General features: G+C 39.5%; 1 protein-coding gene across 2 annotated transcripts in view; it reads left to right on the top strand.

The window, feature by feature from the left end:
• LOC117435720 (SH3 domain-binding protein 5-like) overlaps nt 1-15715 on the top strand; it is a 52126-nt gene that overhangs the window by 13360 nt on the left and 23051 nt on the right. For both annotated transcript variants that reach the window (XM_059013005.1, XM_059013004.1), the window contains one exon: nt 7228-7356. In XM_059013005.1, the coding sequence (XP_058868988.1) occupies nt 7228-7356 (129 nt within the window). The remainder of the gene's footprint in view (nt 1-7227; nt 7357-15715) is intronic.

Here is a 15715-nt window from a genome sequence, read left to right on the forward strand (position 1 = left end):
GAAATCAACACACCCTGACCCTAACCTAACCCCAACCCTAACCTTAAGCAACCCCTGCCCTAAAACCCAAACCTAACCCTAAACCTAACCATTAAGAATCATCTGATGCCCTTAGGACACTTTCTAGGGGATATTCCTGTGTGCTGCTGCAAAAAGATAGGATTGTATTGGGAGGTGTAAAAACTTTTTTTTTCTCCATAAATGTACACCTTCAATTTTAAAGTAAAACAAAAAAAGCCAAAGTGCCCCTGTACAGTTCATTCTGATGAAGTGGTTAAGTTCTGGCCAAGGAATTTGCTTAATTTCTATAATTATGGTATCAAGTTATGAAAAGGTGATGCTAAATAATAACAAAAAAAGTAACTTTACTTCACCCTTTCAGACTTCAACTTTCAGAACTGTATACTGTTGTAATTCTAAGAATTTTTTAATCTGAAGATGTGTGTTTCCTTAACTTTGTTCTGTGAAATGCACTTTATTAAATTGACTAATTTGTATTTGTTGTTGTTGCTGTTGTTGTTGACTTTTAAGAGGAGACAGGGTGGCAGATTGTTAAGATGTCTTTTATACCCTAATTGTACATAAGAACATAAGAATGTTTACAAGCGAGAGGAGACCATTCGGCCCTTCTTGCTCGTTTGGTTGTTAGTAGCTTATTGATCCCAGAATCTCGTCAAGCACCTTCTTGAAGAATCCCAGGGTGTCAGCTTCAACAACATTACATTAACATCTCCACAGAAATACTGTTGATTTTCTTATAGATTTTCTGGTGGACGGGCCTTTTTTTAACAACTACATGCACGTGAAATACAAGTTGATATTGCATATTTTGATTTCAATTACACGAGAGTAAACTTCATGCTGATTTGAACTTGGCTCTCGCCAAGATAAGCACCAACTAAGACGTAGCTTTACAGTGAACTAATGTGATCCATCTGTGTCTCCATCCATTTACGTTTCCTTCCATATAATGATGTAGATATCCTTCTGTCTGGTGTTGATGGCTGAAGTGTAATGCTTGCTCCAGGGATCAGCTTATTGCCTCCCTAGCGCATCAGCACACACAACGGCTGTGATGCTGGCTTTGGGGATCAACCACAGTGCGGTCTCCCCAGCGCATCAGCATGACAACCGTCTGGATTGAGCGAAGTAGGGTACATCTCTGGGGTCTTCCAAGTGGGCACCTTCCATCCTCGGTGTTTCGTCGACTAGCCCACAACACCTCAAGAGGGCTCGACGGTGATTCTGGTGTCCCAGCATCACCCCCCTCCGTCCCCCACTCAACTCAGCCCAGCTTACTTACCCGTACATCAGCGTTTCTTTCTTTCTATTATGCTTGAGATCCCCAGCCAGAATCTTTCCGCCTCAACCACAGCCAGTTGCTGCTCCTCACTGCTGCTTCAGATCTAAACTGAGAGACGCAACTCTTGGCCACTGAATCCGACGTCTCTGAGAAACCGGGTTGTAGAGTGTGCCACAAATCCTCGACAACCCACCTCCACTGGGTAAACCCGGACTCTCCATCCTCGCTGTTCCGCTTTAGCGGCTAGTTGAGCATACAGGAGTTTCTTCCTCTCATACGCCTCATCTACAGCATCCTCCCATGGCACTGTTAACTCTACCAGGTGAACAAGGCATGCTGATCCAGACCACAAGACAATATCTGGTCGAAGGTTAGTGGTGGCAATCTCAGGTGGAAAAATAAGCCGTTGACCAACATCTGCCAGCATTTTCCAGTCTCTAGCAGCTTCCAGTTGTCCTGGGCGAGGATTGGTTTTAACACCTTTTCTTGGTGGTTGATCTCCTGGGCGGAGGAATGTTGTCTTTTGTGTGTAATGTTTTGATGGAACTGGAGGCAACTTACTGATCATGTTACGCTTGTCTTCCAATGCTAAGGCCAAACACCGCAGCACCTGGTCATGGCGCCAAGTAAACCATCCTTGGCTAAGAGCCACCTTACATCCTTTCAAAATGTGCCGTAATGTTGCAGGTGATGAACTCAAAGGACATGAGGGATCCTCTCCTACCCAGAGGTTTAGGTTCTGTGGTGATGGGAGAACATCATATGTTGACCTGATGAGGAAACTGATCCTGCTCTGTTCCATTGACCATAGGTCTTGCCAGCTAATCTTGCGTTGTTCCACACTCTCCCTTCTCATCCATTCTCCCTGCTTGGCCTGGGAAATGGCCTTTACGCACCTCATCCTCTCCTCCTGCTTTTGCACCACGTTGACTTCCAGCTTCCTCCGTTGAGCTGGGGCTGCCTTGTGCCACGTAGGAGGAGCTGAATTGAGACCACGACCCCCTCTTCTATGCTGAACTTGCCCCATGATATCACCAATTCGAAGGGCAGCCTTTGCATCCTCCACAGCTTTCTTTGACGCCCACTTTTTTTCAACACAGGTGCTGCCTCCCTTAAGCATTTGTCCCGTGACTCTACTAATGTCATTTTCCAGTCTGACCTTGGCGCACTTAAACTCCTCGGTTAGAGCGGAGACTGGTAGCTGCAGTATTCCTTTACCATAGAGGCCCACTCTGCTGAGGCAGCGTGGAACTCCCAACCATTTCCTGATGTATGAACTGATTAAAGCTTCCAGCTTCTCTACTGTTGTCAAAGAAACCTCGTACACAGTCAGTGGCCACAGCAACCTCGGCAGTAGACCAAACTGAAAGCACCAGAGTTTTAGTTTGCCTGGTAAAGCGCTGCTGCCTATGCTCTTCAACCCTTCCACTGCTTGTTGTCTAACTTCTCCCACACAAACTATGTCCGTACCATCTCCCAAGAATTTTCACTGGCTTCTCAGACACTTTCGGTATTGCCTCACCATTAATGAAGAACGTTTTATCTACTACTTTACCTTTTAATTATAGAGATGCTCCTTTATTTAGTGGGCTTGAATTGCATTCGTGCCCATTCAATGTTATTGGTTAATTTGCCCAATAACCGATTAGTGCAGGCTACTGTTGTAGTCATGGTTGTCATGTCATCCATGTATGCTCGAATTGGTGGTAGTCGCATTCCAGAAGCCAAGCGCTCTCCTCCTACTACCCATTTTGATGCCCTAATGATTACTTCCATTTCCATGGTAAAAGCCAGTGGAGAAATGGTGCATCCCGCCATTATTCCAACTTCTAGGCATTGCCATGTAGTGCTGAATTCTGAAGTTGAAAAACTAAATTTCAAATCTCCAAAGTAGGCTTTCACTAAATTTGTTATGTCATCGGTACACTGAAAAAATCAAATGCTGCCCAAAGAAGTTCATGTGGCACTGAACCATATGCATTAGCCAAAATCCAGGAATGTCACATGGAGCTCCTTCCTCTCTTTTTAGCTGATTTAATTTGTTGCCAGATCACATTGATTTGTTCTAAGCATCCTGGGAAACCTGGAATGCCCGCTTTTTGTATTGAAGTGTCAATGAAGCAGTTCTTTAATAGGTAAGTTGACAATCTCTAAGCAATAATGTGGAAGAAAATCTTGCCTTCTACGTTTTAATAGGGAAATAGGGCAAAACTGACTGATGCTTGTAGAATCTTTTTCTTTAGGTATGAAGACTCCATCTGCTTTTTTTCTAAATTTAGTCATTGCCAATTAGTTTTTATTATTTTCTCCCCAATTTGAAATGCCCAATTATTTTTAGGCTTAGCTCACTGCTACCACCCCTGAACTGACTTGGGAGGGGCGAAGATGAACACACGCTGTCCTCCGAAGCGTGTATCATCAGCCGCCCGCTTCTTTACACTCTGCAGACTCACCGTGCGGCCACCTCAGAGCTACAGCGTTGGAGGACAACGCAGCTCTGGGCAGCTTACAGGCAAGCCCGCAGGCGCCCGGCCAGACTACAAGGGTCGCTGGTGCATGGTGAGCCGAGGACACCCTGGCCGACCTAACCCTTCCTCCCCCCGGACGACACTCGGCCAATTGAGCGCCGCCCCCTGGGATCTCCCGTCCACGGTCGGCTGTGGAATAGCCTGGACTCGAACCGGCGACATCCAGGCTATAGAGCGCATCCTGCACTCTAGCGAGTGCTTTTACTGGATGCGCCACTCGGGAGCCCCCAGGCTCCTGCCTTTTTGAATCTGTATGTGTTTCCTCCAAATATCTCTCCAGCTCAAACTTAGATGCTTTTAGTGTGCCATTCTTCTCATTGGTGAATAACTTCTTTACAAATTTGAATGGGTCTTTATAAAAGTGAGTTCTCGCACGCTCCTTCTTTTTGTAGCGTTTCCGTAGGCGCTCAGCTCTGCGCAATGTTGCAAGCTTATCTTTTATGACCCTTTGTAAGAGATTGAGTCCCTCCTTCTGACTTTGTTCTGCTCTTCTCCATTGCTTCCTCAGCTGTCTCCTTTCTCTAACTAAGCGTTCAATCTCCTGCTTCCGTCTAGACTTTCCAGGAATAGTTTGTACTTTTTCCTTCCTTTTTTCAACTCCAAACCTCTCGCTTCCATATGCGTAGATGATGTCCCCAAATTTATCCAGCTTCTTTTCAACTGTTCCACTTAACCTTTCCAATGCAAAGCAGAGATCTGTGTTTACTGTGTCCCATGCAGTTTTCTCACAAGCTCTTGGCCATTTAACTCCAGGCTTGTGCCCGTTGAGGTTCTTTTCTCTCTTATGCTGGTTTGTCTGACCGGGTTCACAAGGATCATTAGGTTCATCACTAAGTGTGTCCATGCAAGTCCTCCTCACGTCTATGACAGGGGTGCTGATATCCTGTGAACTGTGGTTTGCTTCCTGTCGCTGGATTTCATTCGACTGACTTGACTGACTTTGTAAGAAGTAGTGATCAATGCGAGGCCCTTGTCCCTTCTCCCTCAAGCATTGCATTCTCCCTTGATGAATCTTCAAACCCCTGACCATTGTCGCCTTGCTCCAGCCGCAGACACAAACCTGGAGTTCCATGTCTTTGCTAACTAAAAGTCTGTTACATATGTATACACAACATATGGGGCCATATTCACAAAACCATCACATTTGCTAGGTTAACACCTGTGTTTCTAAAAAACAAACAAACAAAAAAAAAAACTTCATGATACAAAAAGTGTTTAAGCACTAAGGAAAATATACTGCATCTAACACCCATAATTTATAATATACATCCATCATAGCCATATAGATTGAGTTAAAAGCCTGGTTATAATTAAGGCTGCCACCTTTAAACTTGTAAACACCTGTGTTTAATTTACTAGTAATAAACTAACATTAAGCAGCAGACACGTTTTTGTATAATTGTATTCCTGATGTAGTTTTCTATTACGTTGCAATCACATACTGATTGAATGGCATTTCGGTTCATTATTAAACAACCTAGCTTTTTGTTGCACAAAGACTGGCTGTAGATATATTTGTCTTACATATTTGTGTGCCAGCGCTGATATACAAGTGCTTGTTAGGAAACTACAGAGTCCACAATGCACCTAACCACCTCAACGTCTTGACAAAGGAGTATTCCGAGGTTGGCGTGCAAATTGCCTTGCATGTTTGTCATGAAGCAGTGTCAACATTTTAAAATCATTTGAATTATTACCCCATCTATGTGGAACAGGAGATGGTATAGGAACAAGGTATGCAACATTTAATTAAGAGTCGTTCATATGACGATATTTGATGTAGCGGATATTTACTACATAGGTTAGTATATAAATTGATTATAGCATCTCAAAAGAAATATTATCTAACTCTTATCAGTCAATGTAAATACCAAGATTAATATATATCTTCAATATATCCTTTTTCTGTTCGTATTATATAGCTAATTTAATATTTTAAACACTATTCCCCATTAACAGTGCTTTTAACAACCAAAAATAAAACAAGTTAACTCAGTTTTAAAGTAAAATTACTTTTGTTTATTTCAATGTTACAAAAGTCCTATGCACCAAAAAATTCAATAAATTGTCATATAGTTACCAAACTTTCATTTAGAAATAGGTTTAAGAGTCTCATAATAAAGTTGTTTGTGGTTCCAAGGATTTTGCAAAGTTCAAAGAATGATTTAGTTTCCAATGGTTTTAAAAGATGGTTTCCTATTTTTCATGTGATTTCCCCAAATAAATTAATTCTTGGTGATGGCCTTGTTAGATTGTTGGTAAAAATGTCCAGCAGGATACAAGCATAAAGCTTTCTTTTTGTAGGAAGTTGGACACAAGCTTGAAGGTTTTTTTCAGCAGGTCAGATGTCAGACTGGAAGCTTGCAATGTTAGTTACAGATGGTAGGCCTTTCAAAGGTCAGGCCTTTCAATGGTCTGTCATCCTTGTGGCTGGTTGAGGTGCAGAATAGCCAGCAGAGCTGAGTTTGTACAAGCTGATGTTAAAGGCAAGAGCGGGCCAGCGTATGGAGAAAGTTGAAGAGAATTGAGAGCACACATGTGTCTGACTCAAACAGACAGCTTTTCGAAGGTTAGAAATTGATGTTAATGTCAATAGATATTTGAAGTATCCTCCAGACTAATTGTTGTAAGCAGACCATTTTTGTTTATTCAGAACAATAAAACTCGCTTGGGCTTACACCTTGAAGTCTTTGAAGCTAAGACCACAGTGGGGGCCTTTTTGTTTAGGAAGAGACGGTCACATTTAGGTTTGGTAAAATCCTTATAACCAATATAATACATTGAAACCTTAATAAACTGTATCATTTATCCGTCACAATAAACAACCTTGGATACATAATAAGCTGATTTTTTGATAAATCGAAAGCAGTTTTATTTCCAAAATTAATATTTGTTTATTTTTATTCTGAGTTTGCGTGTGTAAGTTACCTGTATATTTGCTGAAAGTTTATGGAGACCTACAAAATCTCTAGTGCAATACATAACCCCTAGTATATAACTATAACATTACTTTGCTGGTCTGCTGTTCTGAGTGAGTTATCCACTTGGCAAGTCTTGTTGTTTTGTTTATTTTTCTTGGAAGTAAAATTGTTTGCTTATGTTACAAGGAGTTTTCTCTCTGTTTCTCAAAAAAATCAATGCCTGTTGTGTTTTCCAGAAAGGCCTGTGGTCTGGTATGACAATTGGGTAGATCCTCATGTTTAAACCTTAAAGCTGTGGGCTATTTAATTTTAAACCACCTTCTAATCTTTGTTGGAATACTGTGCATAATACCTTAGTATCCGTCCGGCTCATGTTGTAGTTTGTTATAGTAGTTTTCCTTAAATTATAAAGTATTGAAATATATATCACTGGCAGGTTTTGGTTTCGGCTTCTGATTGTTCTTATTCTCTGCAGGAAGCCCGTCAGAAGTTCCGCTCTGTGTTGGTAGAAGCTACAGTCAAGCTTGATGAGCTGGTGAAGAAGATTGGAAAAGCTGTAGAAGAGTCCAAACCTTACTGGGAGGCCCGCAGAGTAGCCCGGCAGGTGAGTGTCACTTGAATACTAACTTTAGAAAGACTTATTTGAAATGTTTGTCAAATAATAGTTTTGGCCAGTATTAACCCCCCCACCCCCCCCACGTTTAAGCAACCATCATCATAAGTTGACCCCCCCACCTCCTTCTGTTACATCATCAGTCCAATCCCGGGGAACAACAAATAAATTAAACCATAATGGCGTCCGTGTGGTTGATGGTTATCACCCACAAGGACATTTTTTTTTCTCTTTTCTCTGAGCAAATATATGGCCATTTAAAAAAAAAAAAATAGAATAATAAGTGATGGCAAGAAATGGTGAATTCACCATCTCTCCCCTCCTGTGATGAAGTAAGACTTGAATGTCCCCAATACTTTCAATATTGTACAGTCATCTTCCTCTCGCACATTATGTGTCTTTCTCTGTGGCGATGCCCAGCCTGTCATTAGCAGGAGCAACTGGAATACTCTGATCTGTCTGGCCCAGTGATGTCGTCTAGGCCAGTAAGAGAGAGTGTTTGTGCTCTTGTGGGGTTGGACAAATCAATAAGGATCTCCTCACCTTGTGGGCATTCAATGCATTGCCCTTGCATTCCTCTTTCATAATGTAGGTTACCTGCTCTCCAGGCCCTTTACCAGTCTGCTTTAGAGTACACTTGTGTCTAGACTTGGTCAACTGTGGCTAGCAATCAAAACCACAGACTTCCAGTCCTCCATCTTAACTGTTTATTTAGTTCAGAAGTTTTGTGCATACTTTTACAGTAACTTGAAGATATTTAGAGTTGTGCTTTGAGAATCCAGAGACACTGTAATATTTCAGAAACTTGATGACAAGATTTAACTTTTATTATTATTTTGTGTTACAGCATTGCCGACCATAACAATAAATGAAACGTACTGTATCCTCTGTATGTTAATGTTGACGCAAGTCATAAGGAACAGCTCGTCCCCAGGGCTAGATCGTCTGTTGGTAAAGCTGTTTATTACTCATTCAGCTCTGGGAACATGAACTATCATAAAAAGGAATATCGGCCACAGTTTGGAGGTCCTTAGGAAGGGATTAGATGTATTTCAATGAGCCTGGTTCTTTCTAGTAGTAAATCAATTTAAAGTATTTATGGGTACGTTTTTATAACCATGTCGTATGGCAACTTGATTCAAGATTCAAATGGTCAAGCTACTGGTGATGCCCTCGCCTGTGTTCTGGTTAAGAAAGCTGCTTGTGTTTGCGTGTGTGAGTGTTAGTGAAAGAACTTTTTAGCCAGTGCCCTCATTGGTGTTGTGTAACAGTGAAACAATTGTCCACTTGACTATTTTATATGGTGTATGAAATTTATTATTTCAGAACCATAAATCAGCTTTCAGTTGTTTTGGCTGCCTTTCCAAAATGTGAAGCTGTTTTGAGTTTGCGTCACACATCTGTCAGAAGACGAATGCAGACAGTGTTTTGATCACAAGCATGAGTTTTAATTATCATGCATTCCACAGGTTTATATTTAGAGCCACAGTTGTTGCTAATTACTGCTCTGACTCGCATTAAGTACAATAAAACACTGCAAAATTACCTACTTTCCAATTGCATTATTTTAAAACACTTCTCTTTGTATAATTTAATAGTAATATTTCAGACATCATTACTTTTAACACAGGAGCACTAATGATCAACTCTTAGAATCCACCTCGTTCCTCTCCACTGCATACCATTTACACAATAACTTTATGTATTAATTTTTTTGTTTGTTTGTATATTTAGGGTCCCTGTGTTAGAATCTGTGTCAAAGTCACAAGTTAAATGATATTGATGTTCTCAACCTAGCTTAGGATATTAATCCTTATAAGAAACCCACCACGCTATTTGACCCAGTATTGCAGTTTCTGCTTGAGAGAGGCTCACAGCTGAATTGCAGCTGGTGGTGGTTAAGGGTTCAGGTTTGCTCCCAGTTTGTTCAATAATAATGGCATTCTGTATATTTGCTAGTATCTTGAACAATAAGTAGTGGGGTTCTAAAAAATAGTGTTACACGTCCCCATGTATTGCTACAACTGATTAAATAACGTACCTCTAATATTTATTTTCATTTTTAACTTCCTGACAACTTTTTACACTTATAACTTTAAAGTCTGTTTCAAAGCTCTTTTCAAAATGTGTTAACAATAAAAAGAAAAATTACAGGTAACTTATCTAAACAGTTGTAGCAACACGTGGGGACGTATAACGCTATATTAATTACTCTTTAACCACATGAACGACATTTATCATGTGGTACAATAGATACATCACTTTAAATATGAACCCTTCCTCTTATATGATATCAACAGTGTTCAGAACATCTGACATCTCGGCAGTGTCTTTAAAAACAGGAACAGTTAACTGGCAAGCCCCCTGAGAGTAAGGAAGTTCCCCTGGGTGTTTTAAAATATGAACTGAAACAATTAACTGAACCGGTGTATCTAAAATCCTGTGACTACTTCAGTTAAATTTCGCTTTCTTTTCTTGCTTCTTAACACCACGACCACACTAAGACTTTCCTGCTTAAGAAAGCTAATTGCAGCTTTAGTTTGAATTGATTGCAAGCTGCCAATTATTAGTGCTGAGCCAACAAGAACAAGGTTAATAAGGTAATCTACAGCAAGCTCTCAACACTACCTGAGGTGGTTAGTTTATGCACTGCATTCTAAGTTTGATTCACTTTAGTTTTCACTCTTCTTTATAACAAAATAATATAATCTTTCTCTTCCTCCACAATAGAAAAGATAAAGAAAAAAATATTTAAAGCAACTTTCACACACATTGTGGGAATGTAAATAATCTGATGCAGTAAAGAAAATTAATACAGTGTTTGTTTGGAGCATTTAAAAGCCCATTTAGTTGTAGACATTGTCTATTTCAATGTGGGTGACTATGCTGTAGTTTTGGAAGTCACCTAATGCCACTAAGCACCAGCCAATGTGTCAGCAGAAAACAAGACAAAAAGACTTTGTTTCTTTGACACACATCATTCCAATACTGCATTCTTTGTTGATGACATATGCAGAATTCTCTAAATAGCCTCTGTATGCACCCATTTAACATAGATCTAACATACCACCGATTGAATTTCAATTTGGTGTATTTTGCTAAATGTATTGCTGCATTATTTTGTGCTCTTCAGAGATCTGAAACTAATTCATAGTTGGCAGCCGAAGACATCAAATTTTTGATAATTTAAAAAGTGGTGGGTTTGAAAACTTTTGAAAAACAGGACTTCCATTGTAATGCGATAACCAAACTGAGTTTGAACTTCATTTGATGTCTTCCACCACAATTCATTGATGGAATGAGGCACAATGTATAATGTAAGTAAAATTTGAAAATCCCCTGTAACGTGTCGTGTGACCCACTAGACCTATTCAAGCTTTGTGGAAATACAGAAAAATCTCAGTTAGTTCGAGTCATCATAGTGGGTGTCTGTGAAACCGGCTTGTCCCTCAATGCATTGACCAACGTGTCCATAAAGCCCAACAGTATACACAGCTCTTGGTTGCAAGTGGATCATGACGGATGTAACCCACAGATGGACCAAATCAACACTGGACAAGACACTGTTTGCCGGCTGGTCAGTTTATATCTGTGCTGTACTGGGATTTGATAGTGGCACAGTTTCTTATGATTTATGAAAGCATGTCAAGAGGCTAATGTTATTCCTGACTGAGAATGAACATCTCCTGAAAGAAGGAATAATGGAGATGACTCTTTGTATGTATGTATGTATGTATGTATGTATGTATGTATGTACAGCATGTGCCACTCATGACTAGTTCTTCATTTGCTCATTTAATAGTGATGCAGCTTGGCACAGATAATTCCTAGGTCATGTTGGTGGTTATTGTTTTTACATGAATTCTGATCTCAGAATGGTTAGGCTGATAAAGATTAAGAACTTATTGGTCTGTAAATGATTTTAATGGTTATCTCTGTTACAAAGTGTTATTCCACACCATGTGGATTTAGGCCACATACCGTAGACCTTTTCACAGACTAACTCTTGTATAGCTGAGTTGTTGAAGTCTAGGAAGATACTGAACCTGTGCATGGGCAGTTTCTATGTATGATGCATTTCATGGTAAATCTGCTTTTTTCATGGTACATCTATAATGTTATTACTATACTAATGGGAAACGTGTGCTGCTGGCTTTGTCAGTTTTTGATGTTATTATTATTATTATTATTATTATTATTATTATTATTATTATTATTATTATTATTATTATTATTATTATTATGCTCAATAGTGGGATACAATGCATCATGAGATTGTGTAACTTGATCAGGACTCGTTTTGTTTTTATTGAAAATGTCTCACTTATTTGTATCTCTATTAAAAGCTGTATCATGTACACCACGCAGCTTGGTGTACTGTACTGTTATATAATTTACCAGCATTGCAATCATATTAGCTCATTTTAAACATCTGATTAGTGATGCAAGGTCTCCCTTCAAAACAATTTGTCAGTAAAATCACATTACAGCAGCACAACTGTCTCTCCTGTGTGTTCACCATGGATTTTTCTTTCAAGCAGCTTTTTCAGACTGACTGACGAGCAGACAGATGTATTGTACAGCTGTAATGTCCTGCAAACAGCACCAGCCCTTTCAGAGTTTCAGACCAGTCAGGGGTATGTTCCTCTGTGCTGTTCTGATAGTTATACACTCTTGAGTCTCTTCGCTTTATGATCAGCTTCATGGCTGATGGGGTCTACAAGGTCATTTTCTATCCTTTTTGATAAACAGCTGTATTCTGTGTTTCTCTGTGCGAGGCTGTTCACACAAAAATCAAAAGGGGAAGTCATGTGTAAGACTTTTAAACAATGAGGGTGACATAATGCCAGCTCAATTTTGAGTCCTTTTAAAAAATGAAATGAGAAACTTTATTTTTGAATGCTCTACTGTGTAGCCAGAACAATTGCAGGTAGCCTAAACAAAAGTTACAAACCACTATATGTTTACACACCAAATTACATCATAATTGAATCAAATCGAATCCGCTAAAAAGGCAATCAGACTAGATGCATTACAGTCTATGATAATGTGCCCTAAATGATTCAAATCCATGAATCAAACTGCAGTATACAAGTGATGCTTCTGAATGATGAGGTTTTATCCTGTGCACACAAGTCCAACTTGAATGTTAATGTTTAATGCCTAGCTATCTTGTTCTGATCCTATATTTTTAATCTCTAGAACCAAAATGGGTAACCGTACTTTCAAATCTGTTTTTAAAACCACTTGTATTTAAACCACCTGTCAGTAGTTACTGCTGAGGCAGTCCCCTGGGTGGTCGTTTTAAGCAAGTTTGACAGTATTAACTCTGCCGTATCACTCCATTAGGGATGGGCCGGTATACAATAGTCTGTATGATAAACTTAATATCACAACATACAAAACATCAGGCAAGTTATACAACGAAGGCTTAAAAAAATGGAGAAATACTATTGCAAATTGCTTAAACTACTATATTTCACAAAAATAACAAGAACAAAATCACACTTTCACTGAATGCTTTAAACTGGATATTTTATATTGTACTATAACAAAAAGCTGAAAATTAATCACCCACCTGTCTCTAACTAGGGGCAGTAGCCTGGCTAGGTGAAACTACAACTCTTCATAAAGTATTTGCTCCCATTAGGCTCTCACTCAGGTTTACACTAATTAATACACTACTTATTCAGCAGGAGCTGTATTTAAAGCCTCTTGGTGAAACGCTGTGGTGGCTGATGTCATAGACGATGCCAGAGAGAGCGAAGATAGTGGGGAAAAACAACAGTTATTAGCTGTTGCAACATAGTTAAAGTTTGCAGCTTTAAGAATATATATATATATATATATATATATATATATATATATATATATATATATATATATATATATATATATATATATATATATATATATTATTTATTTATTTATTTATTTATTTATTTATTTAAACATGTTTACTTAAGTTTGTTATTTGTTCAAGTAATTGTAGTCTAGGTCTGGTTTACATGTTTGTTGTAACAGTTTTAGGTTGTTGCTGCTGTCTGGTGTTAAAGATGGATGCTTAGACATATTTGGTTTCTTGATTTCTATCTTTGTTCTGTATTTCTTTATTTGAACCTTTTCTCTGACAAGACAAGACCAGCCTGCCTTATTTATTTTGAGGCTATTTGGAAATACAGTAGAACCCACAGTATTCTGTATGATGTGTTTTTACTCAAGTCATTTTGAAAGTTGAATAAATCCTGTTCCATTTTATACAAACCACATGAGTGTGCTTGACATGCAACTTGCTACAGCTCTGAAATATCACAGTGCACAATACATCAGGAAGGAGTACCACATTAAGGAAACATGCTATTTCTCACATCCCCTTGAGCAGAGTTACAGGGGAGCAGGTTAATGGTTGCACACTGGTTTGCTGGCTGAACAGAGAGAAGACATGTTTGAGAACTCTTCTGAAGCAACAAGGGTGCTTTGGAACATTAAAATGATATACAAATTGAATCTAACAAATCCATTATTTAAGATAACTGTCATACCTTTAGCAAGCGGAGAGACCATCAACCTGTAGCAGGCCTTTTCATCCTTTATTACAATCTGGATCACAGTGCCCTGTAGATCTTGTGAGATCTTGATTCATGTCCTACATTTTAGAGGACAAGAAAGTGAGGTCTTTTTTGGAAATAAAAAATATGTCAAGGAGAACTTGGACAAGATGGCCGCCTTCAAAGTATTTTTGTGTGATCTTTTTATAGTGTCATGGGATCCTAATTTTACATTGTGTAAAACAATCAACAATTTAAATTTATACAGGGGCTGAAATGTCAGCAGCACAATCTTAATATCATTGGAGTGACAAACCTAGTCCTTTTGGCAAATGCTTGATTTGGAAAGCTCTAGGAGCTCCACACTGATCGCAAGACCCCTCCTCCAATAAAATCTACAGTTTCACTTTTGGTCATTTTGTGATTGTTGTAACCCACAATTACTGTGTGGTTCGTGCTGAAGTGCACAGAATGACAATATATATGATTACTGTTGGTCAATGACATTATATAACTGCATATTTGGCGGACCTCCCAGTTAAAGCATCTGTGCCAAAGTCCTGTACTAAACCTGACAGGTCTGCTATTAATTAGACATCCATTGTCACAACCCAGGAGAACATTAAGGGGCTGATGTATGTATAGGCACAGTGCAAACAATTGCGGTTGCAAAATCCAAATTATCTAGTGGCCGGGTAATTATTTTGCACTGCAGCCTATGTAAGCGTAAGAGCAAAGCAAATGTCTAAAGACACACAAACAATGAGCCGCAATCATGATATTGAGGGTCGTAATGGGTGCCATCTGTGCACCCATCTGGCTATTTAGTGGCCACACTTACAGCCCAGAAGGGAGGTAGGTGAGGTGAGTAAGGAATACAGAGAGCAGTAGAAGCTGTATGAAATTCATACAAAATAGAGATGGGAAAGGGCAGCTTGGCACACGGAAAAGAAAAGAGGTTTTCCGGCTTGCATCATGAAATTGAGTTATTTGGACAAGCGTCAGCCAACATCAGTTATGCTACCAAAAAGGCCATATGGTCATAGTCTATAGTGCAGAAATTCAGTGCTGCCAACCAGGTGATGAAAAGGTGGCAGGACCTGTGGCAGCAACACAGGCATGCAGCAGGAACAACAGTAGGTCTGCCATTCACATCACAGCTGACACTGCTGGAGAGGACAAGCCATCCCAAACAAAGTGACCCTGGTTTTGAATATGCAAGGTCTTCTTCGTCTTGCCCTTCTCCTCCAAAGGTTTTCTTGCCTGTCCTCTACAAGAGGCAAGGTCAGCAATTGCCCAAGGGCAAGGCAAAATCCTTACATGTCATTATAATGTTTGCGGCTGCTTAGTATTCCAGATCCCCACCCAATTCCATGCTCTTTTCTTCATTTAAATACATTTTCATTATAATTTAAATGGATTAATGATGGCAAAGTGCTAATTTAATAGCAGGTGCAGAACGGCAGGTGAAAACCATTCTTTACATAGGCTGCATTTTTAGTGACCGGTCAAGTCTCACATTTTACGCCTGCTAAACACGTTTTTGGCAGCAATATGGGTGTTTTGCAGCTGCAAATCACTTTGCATGTATCCTTACATCCAGTGGTCCAGATAAGCTGTGTACCTGCCGTTTTTACGCATTAAATAATTTGAAATACACACTAAATTTAAATTTGATGCATAAAAATGTGCATAGCAATTTTGCTGCACAGCTTGTCTGCCTCCCCTCCTGCCTCTCCTAAAATACATCTCCCAGAATTCAATGTCTTCAGTTTCTAGGAAACTGTACACAAGAAAAACCA

This window comes from Acipenser ruthenus, chromosome 3 (genome assembly GCF_902713425.1).
Source record: "Acipenser ruthenus chromosome 3, fAciRut3.2 maternal haplotype, whole genome shotgun sequence".
In the NCBI taxonomy this organism is placed as follows: Eukaryota; Metazoa; Chordata; class Actinopteri; order Acipenseriformes; family Acipenseridae; genus Acipenser; species Acipenser ruthenus.